At 42.4% G+C, this 21,358-nt stretch overlaps 1 protein-coding gene and 2 pseudogenes across 3 annotated transcripts in view; 2 read left to right on the top strand and 1 right to left on the bottom strand.

Annotated features, from left to right (window-relative positions):
- Positions 1 to 21,358, top strand: part of NR3C2 (nuclear receptor subfamily 3 group C member 2) — a 288,702-nt gene that overhangs the window by 192,444 nt on the left and 74,900 nt on the right. For all 3 annotated transcript variants that reach the window (XM_083171448.1, XM_083171434.1, XM_083171441.1), the window contains exon 4: positions 5,887 to 6,003. In XM_083171448.1, the coding sequence (XP_083027574.1) occupies positions 5,887 to 6,003 (117 nt within the window). The remainder of the gene's footprint in view (positions 1 to 5,886; positions 6,004 to 21,358) is intronic.
- Positions 8,593 to 8,712, bottom strand: LOC146040020 (5S ribosomal RNA; annotated as a pseudogene).
- Positions 9,634 to 9,753, top strand: LOC146040009 (5S ribosomal RNA; annotated as a pseudogene).

Raw genomic sequence — 21,358 nt, 5'->3', positions numbered from 1 at the left:
CAGAGGGAACACAATAGAAACAAGTCACAGAAATTGGTATACGGTCGTTAGGTCGACACATATTAGGTCAACAAAGTTGGAAGGACGACACGAGCATTAGATTGACAATAGCTAAGTCGACAGTCAAAAGGTTGACATGAGTTTTTCACATTTTGTTTGAGCCGACAGTTGGTATTTCATACCCTACCATCCACTGGGGCGCGGAGGGAGAATAGTATAGTGTGCCGAGCGTAGGGTGGAACGTGCCCGAACCGTGGTGAGCGCATTGGTACACTTGCCGACAGTGCCCATGTCGACATTCAGGGCAAAAAAAAAGAAAAACTCCTGTCAACCTCTTGACTGTCAACCTAATGCATGTGTCGACCTTGGCCATGTCAACCTTCAGTGGTCATCCTAATGCATGACTAACTAATATGCATCAACCCAATGTCCCACACCCCAAAAATTATAGTAAAGGTTTACTTCATCTTCAGTCTCCTTGACAATTTTGACACCTACTTCTGAACTGATGCTGATTTTAGTTCTACCAGCTATACCCCTATTTATACTGTATCTTTCAACACACCCTGTACGTTACCTTGTAATTAGTTTTTTTTTGTTTGCTATGTACGGCGCTGCGGACACTTTGCGGCGCCTTATAAATAAACGTACTACTACTAATATAAGCATGTCTATTCCATCCGATTTATGTGACATAAAGTATGATGAACGATCTCCTGCCAGTTGGCATCTATGCTTCAGTAGTGCTACCACACTGTATCATGTAAGAGAACGTGTTGTTCTCATACATGTTGTTGTTGTTGAAGACGGTATCACTAGAGTGTAGGTTTGCAAAGTAAGAATGCAGAACTGGGAATACTGGGCGGTCAGTGGAAGCAGCACTTCCTCTCTCTTTATTCCCCGTGCTCTGAGAGCGATGACATTTATTAATGGGCCTTATATCATACATAATAAAGAGAAATGATTGGGCAGTTAGGAATCCTCTTTGTTAAAGTTTTCCCTTCCAGATATTCTCAGAGTATCTAGAAACTGCCCAGCAACAGCAGGCTGAGCTTTCAGTCTTTCTTTTAGGCCACATCACATGTCTGTTATATAACACTGTTTTACCATTTCTCCACTCCTAATAAGCCATGAAACAGACCTGGGCTGCTCCCATCAGTCATTGTGCCAAGTCAATTGTATGGACCATTTGCTCACCACGACTGAGAGCTTGGTAATATTATTATTTTTTTTTTCTATTTATAGGTCACTTATTAGGAAAGATCGTAACACTGGATAATAAACTTCTTCATTCCAGTTTAAACATGTTCCAACTGTGCTAAAACAAACACAAAAAAGATTCAACCTTGATTGTATAATCAAATGTAGAACAAATCCAAAATGTTTTTTTTTTTGTAATCCACTGAATTTGATACATTTTGAAATAAGTAAATTGGCAAGTGAAGCCAGTATTTGAATTGAATGTTGATCAAAATATTTGTGTTAATGAACTAAATAGTATGCATACAGTATGCTATACAAGCACATGCCACTTCAGATGTTTGCCATATTAGCAGGAAGATGCCCCTGGGAGCAGGCAGACAGTGAATTCCGGGTTTGTGTATTTATACCAAAGAAATACAGTACGTATTGTGCACTGTTAAAATGATAGCAAGGGGGAGAGCCAGTGATATCCCAGCAGTTCAGAAGGGTGTAGTCTTGTGCCTGCTGCTCACTGCAACCATATTGGCACAATTTCTAGTTTCCGGGCAAATCTAATGACATCATGCATGCCATGACATGACATGACATGACATGCTCCACGGACAAAATATATTGCTGACGATGTCATGCTGCTTTATTCTGCATGGCATGTAAGCTTATGCCATTGTACCACTGCATCATGAAGTGTGTGCACAGGGTATGATATGCCTGCCGCCATTTTGGCTGTGAACACCTGGTTCTGATGTGTACTGTACCTGGCCTTAGATTTTTGAACCATTTTGAGATTCCGTAGAACCACCTTCAGATTTTGTTTATGCACTGGTAAAATGTGTCCCAGCATTTCGTTAAGTGGGATTGCATCATTCATTATTTCTCAAAAAATACTACTTGTTCTAGCTTAACCAGGAGTCTTGCAAATATACATGTATTTGTGCATTTGGAGGGCTGGATAATAAACATATCAGGGCAAATCAACTAGCATAGTGCAATAGTTATAGCTGGGTGAGCATAAAATGCATACAAATTCAGGATGTCCAAGATTAATCTGTAATTAGCAAAAAATGGGAGATGACTAAGTAGATGAGTTTGAAGAAACTCAGGGAGCCCGAGGTGTGCTCCCACCACAACCAGTGCTGTGCCTAAACACGTGCAAAGGGGGCAGCCGTACGAACGTTTGGACCCTCTCCCAAAGGAGAAAGGCCCCATGGTTCCCCTAACCCCCCTCAACCATAAGGCCGAGGAAGGGAAAAAAGGGATCGGTGGGTCCTCTTCGCCGAAGCTCAGAGAGACCCGCTTTTCCTCCACCCCCGGAAGGGTTTTGGACGGTGGGTCCTCCGCACCCGAAGGTTTGGAGAGACCCGCTTAGGCTTCCCTCCGCCTTGCGGCTCGGGGTTGCCCTCGAGGGGACCGGGACTCTCCCCAAAAGGTGAAGAGTCCCAGCCACGTTTGGGGAACGGAAGGCCCGTTAGGGACAGCCGCACTACCCAAATCAAAAAAACGTGACAAACTAACGAAAAACGTGAAGTGCTCAAAAGTGCAAATCAAAGAAATAAATAAAAGAGGCCCTAGCCAGAAGGCCGGGGTGGGGGTGTAAAAAATTGTCCTACCCCATCCAAAAGGACGAGGTAAGGACGTGTAGCCTAACCTAGAGGGAAGTGCGCAGTGTGTGTGCCATTCAGTGCATGGTGCTGGACATCACCAGTGCAAATCAGGCACCCCCGAGTTTCCCCGGGGGCACAGTGCAGCCTCGGGCTCCAGGCAGCCGACCCTTCAGCGTCCGACCAAGCTTTTCTCCGTCTCACCAGCAGGCATTTTCCAGCCCCCGGCATGGGAATGGGTACTCCACTGGGCTTTTCGAAAGACTCCCTTAGGGGCTGCACCCCCCTCGGAAGAGCAATCTACTCAGTCCCAGTGTTTCTCTGCTCCCAGGGTTAAGATACTAGGCTGAGCTTTTCGCTGTGCCCAGGCTGGTGGTTAGCCAACCTGGACCAATCTACTCGGTCTCAGCTTTTCTCCGCTCCCTGGGAATGGATACTAGACTGAGCCTTTCGCTGACTCATCCTTCGGGGGCTACGAACCCCGTCAAGAGAGTCTACTAGGCCCAGTGTTTCTCCCCCCCTCTTACCAGTGGATTTACGGAAACAACACCTCCTACCAAAGGCAGAGGTGAAGATACTTAGTGAGACTTTTCACTGCTCCCGGGAAAAAACAGAGGGGTCCCACACCCTCCGCCCATCAGAGCAGCTACTCAGTCCCACCTTTCTCTATTCTCTGCCAGAGGCCAGTCCATACCCACTGATAAGAACAGATACTACACTTGATCTTAGCCAAAAGGCCGATGACTAAGTAGATCTCTATCCTCCAAATATTTTCCATTGAAGAAACTTAGTTATTCTTTTATTAAGACTCCACATAGATGGTATACAGTATAGTCGACAGGCATAAGGAGACATTGCCGATTTATTATATGCACCATAACAGTACATGCAAAAGTTTGGTGGAATTACAATTGGAAATCATCTGGCAAAAAATGTGCCAGAAAGGTGGAAATGGGCCTTGTTAGCTCTCCCTAAGTCCTCTGTCCACCCTTTGAATCTAGTTTAAATATCTCCTTGACATGTATTTCTTTACCTGTAGGCCAAATACCATTAAGTTATTACAGTCTAAGTTTTACAAATATCCATGCTTGATCACAGGTGACTTAATACCTCAGTTCAGTGGTTCCTAAACTGTGTGCTGTGGCTCCCTGGGGTGCCTCGGGACACTTGAAGGGTTGCCCCGGGTTGGTGGTCCAGGACCAATACAAATTATTTACGGTTAATTATTTATGGGCAAAAACAGTGCTGGTGGCTGCCAATCATAAAATATGTACTAACAGAAGCAAATTCTGCCCTTTACCACATAACTGACCCTAAGAATTGCATATAAACCCAATCTACTTAATGTTATATTTATTCTGCTTTTTTTTTGGCCTAGGGATGCTGGGGAAATATTCTGATACTCTAGGGTGCTGTGATTCAAAAAAGATTGGGAACCCCTGCCTCAGTCAGTTTGTTTTTAACCATCTGGACTCGAGCATGGGTATCCCTCAAACCTGCACTGTAATAACGAAGTTTAGAAACAGATGTAAGCACAGCACAAGGCTCATGGGAGTTCCTTAACTTCTTTCAACAACAATAATCCCAGATTTGCTTGTTTCCTCTCATAATAAGAATTGTTATACATCTCTGCAGTGGGTGCCATTAGGATATCTGTACAGAATGACTTGCAGTTTTTGTTGAATATTTATGGGGAAAAGGTAAAATAGTTTGTACTAATGTAGTAAATTGGGTGATATTCTCATTTTACTGCAATACAGAGAACAAACAAAGATACGTCTTTATCATCTACGCTGCAATTACATATGTTATTTATGAGCATGTTCTAATAAATTGAAAGTTGTTATAGATTAGCAGTTTTTTGCTAGATCAACAGGATGTGCTAATTATAAATCTAAAAACCAGCTGTATTCTGAAGACTGGGGTTTCCCCATTTAGTCTTTAATGTTATGTTGACCTTTAAAATTCTGTTACTACATGTAATAATTTCATCATAATTATTACCATACAGTTGATGCCTAACTTATAACAATCAGTCTCCATGAGTTTGTAATGGAGCTGCTTTGTACAAATGGCCGAAATGCTAGCGGGAAACTAGTTTAGGTATGTGGACTGTGTATACACTGCCTCCCATTTTCAGGGAAAAAGCAAGTCAAATTGTTTTGTGTGTATTTATTAATATTTGACCAGAATTAAATGTACATACTTGCCTACTCTCCCAGATTTGCTAGGAGACTCCCGAACGTTGGGTGACTCTCCCGACCACATGGAAGGGTAAACAAGTCTTATGACTTGGGCACCTCCATAACCCGGCCACCCACTTTGCAAGATAGAATCCGGTTGTACACCTCTTAGAGCAAAATGCAAAATAAGCACATGGGTGTTGGACAACACCATCTAAAGAAACGGCATCCATGCCCCAGAATGTCACATTTTAGAGCTTGGTATATATGTGGCAAGCCACCAAATCTCTAAAAACTGAATGTTTAAAGTTTTGAACACCAAATGCATTTGATGCATCTTGTCCAATATCCTGAAGAGCCGACAAAAGACTTACCGATGCACCCATGTGCAGTATCAACCCAGGAATAACCAGGTAGAAATCATGATGTGAAAGACGTCTATGATTGGACAGGGATTGGGATTTTTGTGTGAAAGGGGTGTTGGAGAGCGACATACAGTAGACAGGTTTCTATTTGATTCAACTGGTAAAATTAGTTTTAATCCTATTTTGTAAATTTGCTTTGCAGTTCAGATACTTTGTGGTTGTTTAAGGTTGGTAGAAAACAGATAATTAAAATAGTTTCACAGTAAACGACATAAATTGAAAAGGATCAATCTGTCTACATAACAGTGATGTCTTGTGCATCTGTATTTCCCAGCAAGCTGCAATGCATCCATCAGTGTCTTTATTTTTCTGTACTCCGTCAAAGTTTTTGTTTCAGTGTGACCCCATTTCCCATCGGTTTTGAAAGTCATCTTTTTTAATGTTATTCATGTTGACGTAAAAGTGTATAAAGCAATATATGCTCCGAAATGTGAAAGCATTGTGATGGAAAATAAATGGTCCCTGTGTATTTTTCAGGGCAGCACAGCTATCTGTGTGCAGGAAGGAATGACTGCATTATTGACAAGATTCGGAGGAAGAATTGTCCTGCATGCAGATTACAGAAGTGTCTCCAGGCTGGGATGAATCTAGGAGGTAAGGAGTGCATTAATACACTGTAGATCCTGTGTGTTGCCTGGCGACTGATTGCTTGGCTTAGCGCTGCTATACAATTTACTTATAGGATTGTAAACGTGACTAGCAACACAGTATAGAAAATTGGTTCATAGAACAGCTGTCTGATAAGAAGTCACAAAGAGCTACACTACAAAGCACATGTGACTTCTCCAGACTCTGTGCCTGCAGGTTTGCACAGACACTCAGGTAACAGATTCAGTATAGGTCATATGTATCCGCAGAACACTTAATCTGGGATTCCAAACAGTCTGAACATCCCAACAGTCGGAATCCCGTGCCGTTTTCATCTGACCCGACAGTAACTCTACAGTCGGAATTCAATGTTATGGCTGTCAAATGTCGGAAAGTCCGTGGATCGGTGAAAATAAACTCATATTTTCGAAAAAACGTCTGTGAATTCGACAATCCGCTGCCATTTCTGAACAAAACAGATCTGAGTCAGATCTGTTTTGTCAGAAACTGCCTTCATTGCTGTCGGAATACCCAACATTGTATGTATGAGGGCCACTATTTCCGCCAGCGGAAATAGGGGCCGGGATTGAATACCTCCCTTAATGCTGTAAGCAGATTTTGTAATGTAGAGTCAAACATTGTTCATGTATGATATATTGGGGCAGATGTTTTAAGCCTTAACAAGAGATAAATGCAAGGGTGATAAGGAGAGATAAACGCCCAGCCAATCACCTCCTTACTGACTTTTTTCAAACACAGCCTATAACATGGCAGTTAGCAGGTGATTGGCTGGGCAATTATCTCTCCTTATCACCCTTGGATTTATCTCTTGTTAAAGCTTAATACATCTGCTCCATTGTTTTTATCTCACCCAATCCTTGTTATACAATACAGTTATAAAAGAGTTTCGCTTTTGAAATACTGTATATGCAAGTTCCACCCAGCTTCCGACTGGTGCTGCTACCATTTTATTTGTTTGTCTGGCATGATCATTTTGTTTGTCTACGTACTGTACAAGACCGTTTGTTCTGCCACCATACTACACCTGTTGACTTTGTGGACCGATCAGTTTATTTAGTGTCAAATATAAATTCTATGCAGGTGACTTAGGCCAGTATTCAATTAGCAGTTTGGTCACCCAAAAACACAAAGGTTCAGTGAAACCTGTGTATTTTAGCAAGCCACAGGCCCAAATAGCCCCAGCTATCATGGGTGATTGAATACACCCCTTAATCTATGGACACATTTCAGTTTTACGTGATATGCTAAAGAGTCTTTCCAGAACAGTGTGAGAATGGGCTTCATGTTTACTTACTGATTTTTAGATGTGCCCTCTAGAGCACTGGTTTCCAAACTCTGCACTAAAGGACCCCCCCAAAGTGCATGTTTTGAAGGCATCCTCTCAGAATCACAAGTGAGATAATTAGCTCTACCTGGTTTTTTTTATTTATTTTTTATTGTTAGTGAGAAATGAGTACACGTGCACCTGCCTTGTGACCATGAAAATGTGAAGTTTTTGAGGACCAAGTTTTAGAACCACTGCTCTAGGGTATGCAGCAAAATGTTCAGATTCCTTACCTTATTAAGTGGCAGTGTGCACAGTCTGCCTCACAGTGTTGTCTGGTAATACAGCAGTTAGTAACTGTTTCAATATGTGCAGCAGAAAACCTCAAAATTAATTGTTTATGCCTGAGGTGATCACCATACATGCCAAATGTATTGTAACAAAACCTTCAACTGTCAACAGTAATGATGCTGTATGTCATCCAGTGCCTAAAAATCAGTGTCTGGATGTTATCGCTTAAGCCCCATACACACTAGGTGACCCCACCAACGCCAATATCGCTGGCAGCAGCAGGGACCCAGCCATCTCCAAAGTGAGCAACGGTGGGGGAATCGATGGCCGTCCTGCTGTTGCACTGTTAATGAGGACCTCCCTCATCTGAACATGCTGGATGAGGGAGGAAGTCGTTAACGATGTGTGAGACTGGGCATTGTTAACGATATTGAGTGTACACACTAGAAGATAAAATGAAAGATATCTTTCAGAATGGGCTTATCTGTTACTTTATTTTCTATTGTGTATGGAGCTTTAGTTCTATGTTACTCGTATGTTTGGGGGTTTTTGTTTGCTCAGAAGAGGGCAAACACAAGACAGAAAAAAGGCTTTGTGGGCGCACTCTTGTTTTTGTATATATGAAATTAGTTTAAAACTTTGCATTTATTTTGATCTTTTAATATAGAATAACCAAGGTTTTGAAAAAATATCCAAGGTTTTGAAAAAATAAGGAAGAGAGTACAAAGGGTGAGGAAAGGGCACCAATTGCATGAAACATATAATACATAAAATGTTGTGTGATGGCACTTTTCACTTTTCACACCTTACTCTCCATTCAGCTCATTACGTCCTTATCATTGATATATGGACACTGTGATTATGGGCGAAAATGAATGGTTTTAGTCCCCTGTAGGTTTAGATAACCTGTAGGGATATATGTTGCCCCAGCAACGGTACTTATGGTATTTTCACAGCTTGTATTGCTCATGCAGTAGGCGTGTCCAGTGCAATTTAGTTAGGGATACCTCTACCTTCTATTAATACCACACCAGATGTTCTTCAGGGGTCTCCCACAAGAGTACTATTCTGGCCCGTCACTGCTTAGCTTCCAAGTTCGGGAAGTTTTTGGGCAGTTCCAGTGAGGTATGGTGGTATTTTTTTGAGGATTACTTCCCAAAATTCAAATTGCCTGGTTAACTGCGGTTAGAGCATTAATAGCTGACCGGATACCCGACTTGTATGACAACCAATGGATTTACAGCTAAATACTTGTCCTCAAAATTGCTGCAATTATGAAATAAAAAAGGAAAACAATAAGAGGGGGGAGTATGGGGAGGAGACGGGAAGTTATGGGATTGGGAAGGGGGGGGGGGGTAGAAGCAATTAGTAGTTAATAAGGCAGATATGCTTGGTTGATATAGGTAATGTTATAAATTTGAGGTTCGTTGTATAACTGGAATTAAGGCCTGAGGTGGTATTTGGTAAATGTAGAGTTAAATGCCTCTGCGCTTAGTTTAGCTTGCCTGCTGGTTTCTGGTGGTAAATAGCAAATGGGGTTCTCCATTATCCACAGTTATATCCACAATGCTGCTGCCTCAAAATGTAGCTCAGCTCCAATGCTGGCTACTGCACAAACTTGCTAACAAAGATACAATCACCACTTGTTACAATGTAGACATAAGTGTTTGTACCAGTTTGTTGAAATGAGGAAGTGTCGCTCCACTGCCAGACGCAGATAGAGGACACTTGTACCTGGGACGCCGCCGCCAGGCGTCAGTGTGTGGAGTCCAGGGGAAGTTCTCAAATTTATAACATTACCTATATCAACCAAGCATATCTGCCTTATTAACTACTAATTGCTTCTACCCCCCCTTCCCAATCCCCTAACTTCCCGTCTCCTCCCCACCCTCCCCCCCTCTTATTGTTTTCCTTTGTTATGTCATAATTGCAGCAATTTTGAGGACAAGTATTTAGCTGTAAATCCATTGGTGGCCATACAAGTCGGGTATCCAGTCAGCTATTAATGCTCTAACCGCAGTTAACCAGGCAATTTGAATTTTGGGAAGTAATCCTCAAAAAAATACCACCATACCTCACTGGAACTGCCCAAAAACTTCCCGAACTTGGAAGCTAAGCAGTGACGGGCCAGAATAGTACTCTTGTGGGAGACCCCTGAAGAACATCTGGTGTGGTATTAATAGAAGGTAGAAGTATCCCTAAGTAAATTGCACTGGACACGCCTACTGCATGAGCAATACAAGCTGTGAAAATACCATAAGTACCGTTGCTGGGGCGACATATATCCCTACAGGTTATCTAAACCTACAGGGGACTAAAACCATTAATTTTCGCCCATAATCACATTGTCCATATATCAATGATGATAAGGACGTAACGCGCTGAATGGAGAGTAAGGTGTGAAAAGTGCTATCACACAACATTTTATGTATTATATGTTTCATACAATTGATGCCCTTTCCTCACCCTTTGTACTCTCTTCCTTATTTTTTCAAAACCTTGGATATTTTTTCAAAACCCTGGTTATTCTTTATTAAAAGATCGAAATAAATGCTAAGTTTTAAACTAATTTCATATATACAAAAACAAGAGTGCGCCCACAAAGCCTTTTTTCTGTCTTGTGTTTGCCCTCTTCCGAGCAAACAAAAACCCCCACTCAGTTGCCATACTGAAATCGTGGGCGCACCACCAATCATTGACTATTAGAATTTACTCATTATAGTCCCCATGTTGGTCATCTAAATAATAAATAATAACAACAAATTAATTAACGTCAGTGCGGCTCCAAACCCTACCCTTCACTTCTATGTTTGCCACATAAATTGCGCATAAATGTAACCACCCACTTCCTCTTTTCCAGTATTGGGTAAAGGTCCCCATACACCAGGGCTGGGCAACACCGGCCCTCCAGATGTTAATGAACTACACATCCCAGGATGCTTTGCATTAGTTTTGCTATGTGGCCATGCTGAAACTGATGCAAGGCATGCTGGGATGTGTAGTTCATCAACATCTGGAGGGCCGGTGTTGCCCAGCCCTGCCATACACTTTGCAATTTGGGCCTGATTTCACCTGATTCTGGCGTATCGAGGCGAGAAATGGACCCAAATAGTATGTGACATCCAATACTATGCGTGGTCCCATGCACATTAGACCGGAGTCGGAGGTTGGACAGGCTGTACGTAAAATAACAGTGCAGTCGTTAGCAGATACTTGGTGTGTGCCAGTTGCACCGCACTGCTTGCACACACCTCTCTGCAGAGTGAGAAAGCAGTGGGCAGGAGAGGGTGCTCTGCCCACTCTGCATCTCCGTTGAGCCGGTTTTTTTTAAATTCTCCTAAACACCACATGTAGCTCCCTGGGAGTAGTATTACATGCGATATATCGCATGCGATTTATTGCATTAAAAACTGGTGCCTCGAGTGTCAAATCGTAAGTGAGCCCTCCTGGGGAGCTGCTTGTGGGGAGCTCAACAAAATGTGGGTCTGACTTGTCTTTAGATTGTTTTTTTATTTTATTTTTTAAAGTCTTTGGTCCTTCACTTATTATTTTCTCCTGTTTCAGATTTGCTTCCCAGTGTCATCCTCTTATTTCCCCTTTCAGTCTTGTAAAGATGATATTACAGGAATTCTTCTGTGTCTTTCGTTTTCATCCAATTAAATTATGTCTATGATACTACATCATGCAGCCTTTCACTCTTGCATCTAGTTATTCAGTCCTAATTTCCCATGATAACTCGCAACTTATCATGGGAGTTCTCCACCCAATTATGTATTCTACACAAGCTCCATCTAATCATCACTTACTCAGGGAAGCAGTAACATTATTCTGTATTTCCTGTATCATAAGCCATTTGTTTACACAGAAATATATCTATAATCAACATACTAGTGATACTATTTTATGCATCATTTATGTAGGGCACTTCAGAAATATACAGTAAGGAAAATAGAGTTTACGCAAAACATCTTACAAGGCATTCGAGAAACAGATGTGTCCTAGTATGTGTAGCCTCAATACGCCACGTAGTGTGAGGGTGCTCACAGGCCCCATGCAAACACTATTGGCGTTGAACATCTTTTTTGCCAAAATGGAATCTTAGAAGAGGAAATGTGACTAAGATGAACCAGGAGACTTTGCTGATTAATGTGATATGCAACACTTATATATTGCATGTGACGGAGTCCGTATATGGAGCACAACGGAACTTGGCATGGAAAAATCTACGGTGATGCATTGTAGCCGTTTGTGTTCTGAGACTCGGTCGCACAGATAAGTGTTGCATATCTGCCAGACTCCATTGAGGACCGATGCTGGCAGAGTTCTACCTGGAATTAGCATAAAGCTGATAACAGATAACATACAGATGTGTCTTCATACAACTAGCCTCAGTACACTATGCAGCATGAGATGCCCAGTGTGTGCATGAGCTGCCAGGTCTCATGCAACTCTATTGGAGTTAGTCATCTTTTTATTATTGTTATTTTTATTGTTATTTGGGGGGGGGGGGGGATGCATCATAGACGCAGCACAGTGTGACTAATACCTCTTTCACTCCACAAATGCCGGATCGCACCCGGGAACAACCTCGGCATTTGCACAGTTATAAGCTACCATAGCGACCCAGCAATAATCCGGATCACTGGCTTCAGATGGGGGGTGGGGGAGAGCATCATCAGGGGTGGAGGCAGTGCTTGAAGGGGACACGGTCTCCTCCATAGTGTGAATGGGACCCGGGTCACTCGACCCAGGTTACCGTTCACACTGCACAGCAACCCGGGTCAGGGCTGTGTTCAACCATGGTTGTGTCCAGGGTTGAAATGTCAGGTTACTTGACCCAGGATTTTGATCAGTGGTGCATTCATACCGCAGATCAACTCGAGTTGACTAGGCAATAACGCAGGTTGATTTTGGGGTCTAAAAAAGTTATAGGGATGCACAAGGAGACTGCACTGGGCCCTCCCATCAGACTTTGGGCTGGGTAATTTGTACTCCCTACCCCTTTCTCTCGGCACCCCTGATAATACCACACAGTAATGCCCCTTACACATGACACACATTATTAATGTCCTTATAACCATAATGCCCCTTCATACACATAATGACCCACATAATGCCCCTTACACATATGTTGCACATTATTAATACCCATATACACATGACACACATAATGCCTGTTACACATATGTCGCACATTATTAATGCATTTATACATGACACACATAATGCCCCTTACACATATGCCGAACACTATTGCACAACCAACCCACCTGCACACAGCCGCTAACACTATGACCTCTACCTCTGCTTGGATACAGATGTTTCCTCATACATCTTCTCTCAATAGGCCATGCAGCTCCTGGCCAGTTCTAGTAATGTTGGGTGCCTTTTTTGCTGAAAATTCATCTTATTTGCATTGTTATGACCAGCACACACAAGGAGCTTCCTATGATTAAAATGGTATGTGACATGCCTATATTCTGTGTGCGACTGTGGCTGTACCTGCATACGGAATGCTATGTTACAGTGATTTCCATGAATACACTATTTCATATGCAGATAGAGCCTCACTCGCACACAGAATATAGGCATGCTGCATATCATTTTAATCAGCAGAAGCTGCTGATGCCCCTAGGCATTCCAAATGCCCTAGGCAATTGCCTAGTTTGCCTATGCCTAAGGCCGTCCCTGGGCTGATCTAGTTGGACAACTTCTTGGGTATGCTGTAGTGCAGTGTAACAAGACAGCAGGGTTATTTAGTATTTGTAATCAATCTTGATAACAGAAATATGTTCATGTTTTTTATTTTGTTTGCTTTACTACAGTAATTCATTATTACTTAAATAGATTTTACAAGGAGTAAATATAGCATTCAGTAGTATACTCAGAGAAGCTTTACAAGTGCTTCTGGTTTGTTTGGTTGAAAAAATTCCCATTGAGGGATGATCCAGGGTTGGGAGCAAAAATAAATAGTGTCAACTTTGCACCCTATGGAAAACACTGCAGTTAGGGGAGCTTTGAAAACCCTTTGAGTGCCAATGTAATTTGTCAAAATAGGTGTGAAAATTGGCAAGCAAACCTTTTTTATTAACCCTTTGAGTGCTAACATTGCTATGTGTGATCCTCAAACCATCCTTTAAAAATGCCAGCGTTGCCCATAGCGACTGCTTTTTCTGGGCGCAATATTTAATCTTCAGTTAGTTGACTTTGCTGTTTTTGTATTTATTTATACTATAAAAGTGCAGTCGCTGGCTTTTTTTAGCAGATATTTTGAGGATTGCTCTCAGCAACGCTGGCATTCAAAGGGTTAATGTGCAGAGAGATTTCAGTTTGGGAGGGGGCTCATATATATTGCAGTGTAAAATAAAGCACATTAAGGGGGGTATTCAATGTGGGGGTCACGGCAGTCGAGCTTGCTCGACCGCCGTGACCCAGTCCTGTTCTCGGTCAGCTCGACCGAGAACATGCAGGCAGGATTCAATGTCCCGCCTGCCGGGGAGCGAGAAGGGGGCGTGGCCGTGAGTTGCGGCTGGGTAGAGGCGAGCCGGCAGCTCATCACTTTCTGTCCGTTCTCGGCAGAACGAGCCCGACAGCTTGTGATATCGGGCTCGTTCTGCTGAGATACCTTGCTCAATGCTGTCAGGGAAGACAGCATTTAATAGGGCCCGGCGGGCCTCTCCCCGATTTGGACTCCTCCCATACTAATAATGGTATCTATTTTACATCTTCCATTTGAACTTCAGCATGGGAGAACTTTTCTACTCTACCCATTGTGAAAAATAATAATTTGACATAATTTTTGTCCTCTAAGTCTCTCCCACCCATCTTCACAAAGCTATTTTGTGCATTGACGGGAGGGGAAGTCTGAACAATCGGCTACTAGGGCTATTAAGCACTTTTATATGTAAAATCGGCCCACTGCCAGTGATTATCTGTATTTTAAATCTGTGTATTGCTGAATCTGTCTACACACTCTTATTTATATACTGGAACCACTCTGGCAGTAGACTGAAATTGTTGGGCCAACAAGCATTAAAGAGACTGTAAACATTTCTGTAAAGTGGCAAGCCTTGGCTGTAACCTTTTTATATACTACCACATCAGTAAATGTATGGATTAGGAGAAGACTGTGCCGTTCAGTAGGCTCAGTTTGTTTCAGTTACATTTGGAGTTTTTACAAGGCTTCCAGAATTCAGCGGAAAACCATCAAAATGAAAAAGGAAAATTCTTGGTCACCTTTTGTCTGGGATACATGTACAACCTAGGATCAAAGTGCCTAGAAGTAATAACTACCTGTACTTTGCTATGTACAGTTTACTAGATACTGTAGCTACTGTACCTGAACTATCTTGTCCTTATCTTTGAGGATAGCATTTACAATCTTTTGACATAGCTGCCTCCCAACCTCATTCCAAAACCTCTTCATACTTGCTTCATACTTGGATTTGGGGACAAAGCTAGACTTTCCTTCACCTCGGACAGTAAACCAGAACGGTGCCCAACATTTATTGGTACTCTTTACCTAGCACGGCGCCCGCGATTACAATCGCGGGCGTCGGGGGTAAAAAATCGCGGGCATCGCGGGTAAATCAAAAACGGGTGCGACGCGATGCCCGCGATTTTCCCATAGGGATCAATGTTAAAAGTCAGATTGGTCGCGATTTTAGCGTTAATTGGCTCAATGCCCGCGATTTTTACATAGGAAACAATGTTAAATGGGCCACAGAGCCCTAATAGTCCCCCTGAAGTGTGAAATGGCCCCCACAATTTTTAACGCCACCCCACGATCAACGTGAACCCGAAGCGTGGCGAGCGCAGCAAGCCCGCGAGGGGCGGCGGTACGCGTCCTCCGACCTTTTCATACCCCCACTATCCACGTCGGCGTGGAGTTGAGAATAGAATAGTGTGGCGAGCGCAGCGAGCCACCGAGCCCGAAGTGTGGCGAGCGCACGCGGATACCTTCACAGTTATACGCGTCCCCTCACGGGCTTCACAGGTGTCCGTGGCGACGCGGACACCTGTGAAGCCCGCGAGGGGACGCGTTTACCTGTGAAGGTATCCGCGTCCCCTCGCGGGGCTCGCTGCGCTCGCCACGCTTCGGGCTCGGTGGCTCGCTGCGCTCGCCACACTATTCTATTCTCAACTCCACGCCGACGTGGATAGTGGGGGTATGAAAAGGTCGGAGGACGCGTACCGCCGCCCCTCGCGGGCTCGCTGCGCTCGCCACGCTTCGGGTTCACGTTGATCGTGGGGTGGCGTTAAAAATTGTGGGGGCCATTTCACACTTCAGGGGGACTATTAGGGCTCTGTGGCCCATTTAACATTGATTCCTATGTAAAAATCGCGACCAATCTGACTTTTAACACTAAAATCGCGACCAATCTGATTTTTAACATTGGTCCCTATGGGAAATCGCGGGCATCGCATCGCACCCGTTTTTTAGTGCATGCGATGGTCGCGATGGGCGCCGTGCTAGGTAAAGAGTACCCATTTATTATTTATTTTATTTATTAGCAGTTTCTTATATAGCGCACACATATTACGCAACACTTTACAGAGAATATTTGAACACTCACATCAGTCCCTGCCCCAGTGGAGCTTACAATCTATATTCCCTACCACATATACACGCACACAGACATACTAGGGTTAATTTTGTTGGGAGCCAATTAGCCTACTATTTTTGGATTGTGGGAGGAAACCGGAGTACCCGGAGGAAACCCACACAAGTATGGGGAGAATACAAACTCCACACAGTTAGTCATGGTGGGAAGCGAACCCATGACCTCAGCGCTGTGAGGCAGTAATGCTAACCACTACACCATCTGTACTGCCCAAACATGGCTTTGTTTTGTTTTTTTAAAACCCTTTTGACCCCAAAATAGTGAAATATACAGGTATACAGTCAATATAATACAGGAAAGTGCATCCAACCAACCATAGTCTGAAATCCAGTTTAAACCCCTAGTCAAATAGTTAAGTTACATATGACTGCGGAAGACTAGGTGTATTCAGAAATGGTCACTTCCATATGACTTTCAAATTAACCCTTATAACTGCCAACGTTGCTGTGTGAGATGTGCAAAATATCTGCTTAAAATGCCAGCGTCACTTACAGCGACTGTTCTTTTTTTGGTCCAATATTTAGCCAAACTTCAATTAATTGACTTCAGATCGCTTGCTGGCAATAACGAAATTGATTCACATTCCTCGACTCCAACCTTGGCATTCTTAGAGGATATTTTGCACATCTCTCTCAGCAACGTTGGCACTTTTAAGGGTTAAGGAGACTGCAAAGAAACACTCTGAAGGGTTTCCACTAGGAGGCCATAACCTATACATTCTTTATACTCTAGCTCTCCTTGCCACTTCATAGCTACTGTGTGAAAGGTACAGTATTTCCACTCCTGATTTTACAAACTGTCATCAGTGGTCAAAGTGGAAATGTTGAAGGAGGGGGTATGGAAATATACAAACGCAGGCCCAAATCCGAATCCCTCTTATATTTTCATACCAATCAATTTAAAATGACAGTGACCTGGGCTAGGGTGACAATCTCTCTGACTGCCTTCCAGTGCACCACAAGCCTGACTACACCCACAGGCCCACTACCTAACAACCCTGCTCTTCTTAAGAAGGGTTACATAAGTGAAGGTGACCCGAAGCTGTGTACGATGGTACTGGGAGAAGCTTTCTTATGCTGATCTGATTTGAAATGTGGGCCTGATTCAGAGTTGATCGCCAAAGCAAAATCTTCTTAAATGGACAAAACCATGCACACGGCAGTGATATAACATGTGCAGAGTTAGATTTGGGTGGGGTGTTTACAAACTGAAATCAAATTGCAGCGTAAAAATAAAGCAGCCAGTATTTACCCTGCACAGAAACAAAATTACTCCCCCAAATGTTTTTTTCCATTTGTGAAAGGTTTTGCTTTTGCGATCAATTCTGAATGTCATTGCAGAATAGGTAATTCTACAGAATATTCTAATGCTGCAGTATGTGATCAGTACACTGTATTAGGTAATCTGTTTTGCAAAATCATACATGACCTAAGTTTTAGCTATGCCAATGACATTGGCCCTTATTCTGATCCGATCGCACGGACTGTTCATTCACATGATGTTTGGCGCAGTCGCATTTCTGAGCATGTGCATAGGCCAGGTGCGTGCAGCCATGGCGAACAGATTATACAGAAATGGCTTCCCCTGTCGCACACCGCGCTCACAACCTATATAGAGTATATATCTTTAAATTATCTGTAACTTGATCTGGTTCAGATGTGGAGCTTCTTTTTTCTTATTTTCTATTTTCTTTTTCTCCAAAACGGGAGTATGAAAGAGAAACAAAATAGAATATGGTATAGTACATTTTCACAAGGTCATTAAATAGATATGACGACAACCTTAGATAGAAGTGGGTTTTTATTAGTTCAAAGGGGTAGCGTACCCTACTCACACCAAACAAAGGATGTGCTCCTCACATAAAGGTTTCTTTTATCTGTAAACAGGACCGCAATTCGCTTCAAAATGACATGTGGCCTCTCCTGTTGATATTTATTTCCCAGAAAGTGGATATACCATCACCCAGTGTATATTTTCAATCCTATCTCTGTTTCTTTATAGGAGTGCCCTCCTTCCAATTTCCAATCCTATCTCGGTTTCTTTTTAGAAGTGCCCTCCTTCCGCACCCAAGACTGCGGGCATGGGGCAGCGGGCGGATAGTTGTGCGCATGGGAGTCGGCGGGTGACGGGGTGCGGGCAGCTGACAACACCGGGTTTCAGCTGCCCACCAACTTCCTGCCGAATGTCCATGCAGATCTAAGGTTACCTCAGAGTAACCTTAGATATCCGTGGGCCTTTCACATCATTTGATGGTCGGCGACCATCGAATGATGTGGGAGTTCCCCCTCAGCCTGCAAATGGATGTTTATGTTAAACATCCATTCACACCCCGTGCATAGAAACACGGCAGACGATGGGGGGTGCGTATCGGCATTCGCAGGGCAGCGTTTGGTGGACTCCCAAGGCTGGAAGTACGCAGCCTTGCGAATCAACCAGAATAACCCCCGTTGTGTAGGTTATTATTTTTTTTTTCATGATTCATTTATGAGCCAGTTACACTTTTAGTTTTGGTGATTCATTGATTTACATCTGATTTCTGAAACACGTTGTTTCTTAGTTTGGTTATACTATTGTCTGATAAACTGTATATCTCCTTGGCAGAGATGTGACAGATCCTAGAATTAGGAGTATCCGTGTTTTACTAGGTGGAGTTTCACAGCCCATAACATGCAACACACATAATAATACACTTTGAATAACCACTGCCCTTAAACATACTGTATTTATAGTAGCTAATAATTTTTTAAGCATATTGATCATGTCAAGTGCTTACGTATGGAAGACTATCTGGAGTCCACATATATTCATCATTAAAATACTTACAAAAATACAGTATATACATCTATTTCTATATGTGTTTTCAATCTCCTTTTGAAATGCAATTTTCTGTGACAATTTGTAATTATTGTAACCTATATCTGATGTCTCAATAAAAAATGTAATAAAAAAACGGTACTTGTTTAGTTTCGCAGCGGCCGTGCGTCTGAGTCCCCTTGCGGGGCTCGCTTCGCTCGCCCACGCTGCGGGCTTGGTGGCTCGCTGCGCTCGCCACGCTATCTAAAATTAACTCTATGCCAACGTGGATAGTAGGGGTATGAACTATCTTCATTGGCATAGAGTTCATTTACCTTATTTTTGATAGTTTAGTAAGCGCAGCAGCCAGGAGTTCACGGCGGCCATACTGCCGCTGTGAAACTAAACAAGTACCAAAAAAACTTACAAAAGGAAATGACTAAACTGTAAAATCCAAAAGTAGAAATACTAATACTAAAGTGTTCAAATTAAAATATGATTTTGTTATACAACTTAAGTATCCCTTATCCAAATGCTTTGGATAACTGATTAGTCCGTGTTTTGGAATATTATATTTGAATGCGGTATGTTGCATTTATGTTATATAAACCCATCAAATACATGAAATACACACAATTATATTTTATTTGTGCACGAAACCTGGTCATGAAACAAAATTTGTGTACTATTTCAGACATTGTCCCTTATTCAGATCTGATCGCAGTACAAATTTGTTCTCAAAATGGGCAAAACCATGTGCACTGCAGGTGGGGCAGATGCAACATGTGCAAAAAGAGTTAGATATGGGTGGGGTATGTTGAAACTGAAATCTAAATTGCAGTGTAAAATAATGCAGAATAACTCGCATAAATCTAACTCTATCTATACATGTTACATCTGCCCCAACTGAAGTGCACATGGTTTGGCCAATTTTCAGAACAAATTTGTACTGCGATCAGATCTGAATAAGGGCCATTGAATTTGAAAGCCAAGCAATCATTTTCTTGCACATATTTATTGACCGTTTTATATAATATTTCCCCAGTAGTGCCAGTTATAGATGTACCCAGTAGGTATTTAGCAAAAAAATAAAAGTGCATTTTGAAAACTGTTTTTGGAATAATTTTGATAACGGATATTTGGATAAGGGATACTAAACCTGTATTGCATTATGTAGCGTTATATGGTATAGGGCTTGATGGTATAGTTCCCTAACAAGTATTTTTTTATGTGGTTTCCAGTATGCAAGCCCCCTATATTGCATAAGCCAGAGGTTCCAGAGCACTTGCATGTGTTCCCTGGGTTGGTTGTCCAGGACCAATTCAAATTATCTATGGTCAATATATTCGGCAAAACCAGTTCTTGTGGCTTCGAATAATAAAATATGTAAACATTAGCTAATCCTTTCCCTCACCACATAACTGAGCTTAAGGATGACCTACAAACACAATTTATTTAGTTTAATATTTTTTCGAAAGTACTCAAGGGGGTGCTGATTCAAGCTGCTGTATAAAATGGGGATAATCATTCCCACAGATATTGATACAAATACAAGGAAATGCTATTCCGTGGAAGAATTAATACTTATGGGATGACATTAATAAAAATATTTAATAACTTAATGAAATCACATAACGATAATTAGGCATATTATTGATGATAATTGGGCATATGTATTGATGGTTAGGGACACCAGAATCTGGAATTAATGTGTCTCTTGGGACAATTCTAAACCAATGGGGAGCAATTTTCCCGTTCCTAGGGTAACCTCATAGTGGGACATGACATGGAAATGACAGTCCTGTCACAGCAATCTCAATAGTGGAGGGTCCACGTGGCTATACAACCACATGAGAAGCTGGGTGTCCCTGGAGTGGAAGTAGAGGGCTTGGAACTGTTGAAAGGTTGAGGCCTGGTTCGGGTTGTGCTGTCCTAGTATCCGTTCCAATGAGTAATGATTGTCCAAAAAGTCTCAGTGCTGGGGTATCTCTGACACTTTTCGCTGGGTTACCAGTTTTATCACACATCTTTTCAAATGAGTTTATATCTACCTTAAATTGTTAAATGTTTTCTTTAATTTCATCCCTTGAGTATTAATCCGTGGAATAGCGCTGGCTCATTTCCTTCTATTTGTAATTCGGGCAGCATTAGACGGTGTAATGGTTAGCATTTCTGCCTCACAGTACTGAGGACATGGAGTCGATTCACACCATGGCCCTAACTGTGTTGAGTTTGTATATTCTCCATGTGTTTGCGTGGGTTTCCTCCGGGTTCTCATGTTTCCTCCCACAAACCAAAAATATACTACTAGGTAAGTATTTTGTGTTCACACATGATTCACATCCTCAAGATACCTCATTGAAATATA

Source organism: Crinia signifera, chromosome 1 (genome assembly GCF_055691185.1).
Source record: "Crinia signifera chromosome 1, ASM5569118v1, whole genome shotgun sequence".
In the NCBI taxonomy this organism is placed as follows: Eukaryota; Metazoa; Chordata; class Amphibia; order Anura; family Myobatrachidae; genus Crinia; species Crinia signifera.
This window is presented reverse-complemented; position numbering and strand designations above follow the sequence as displayed.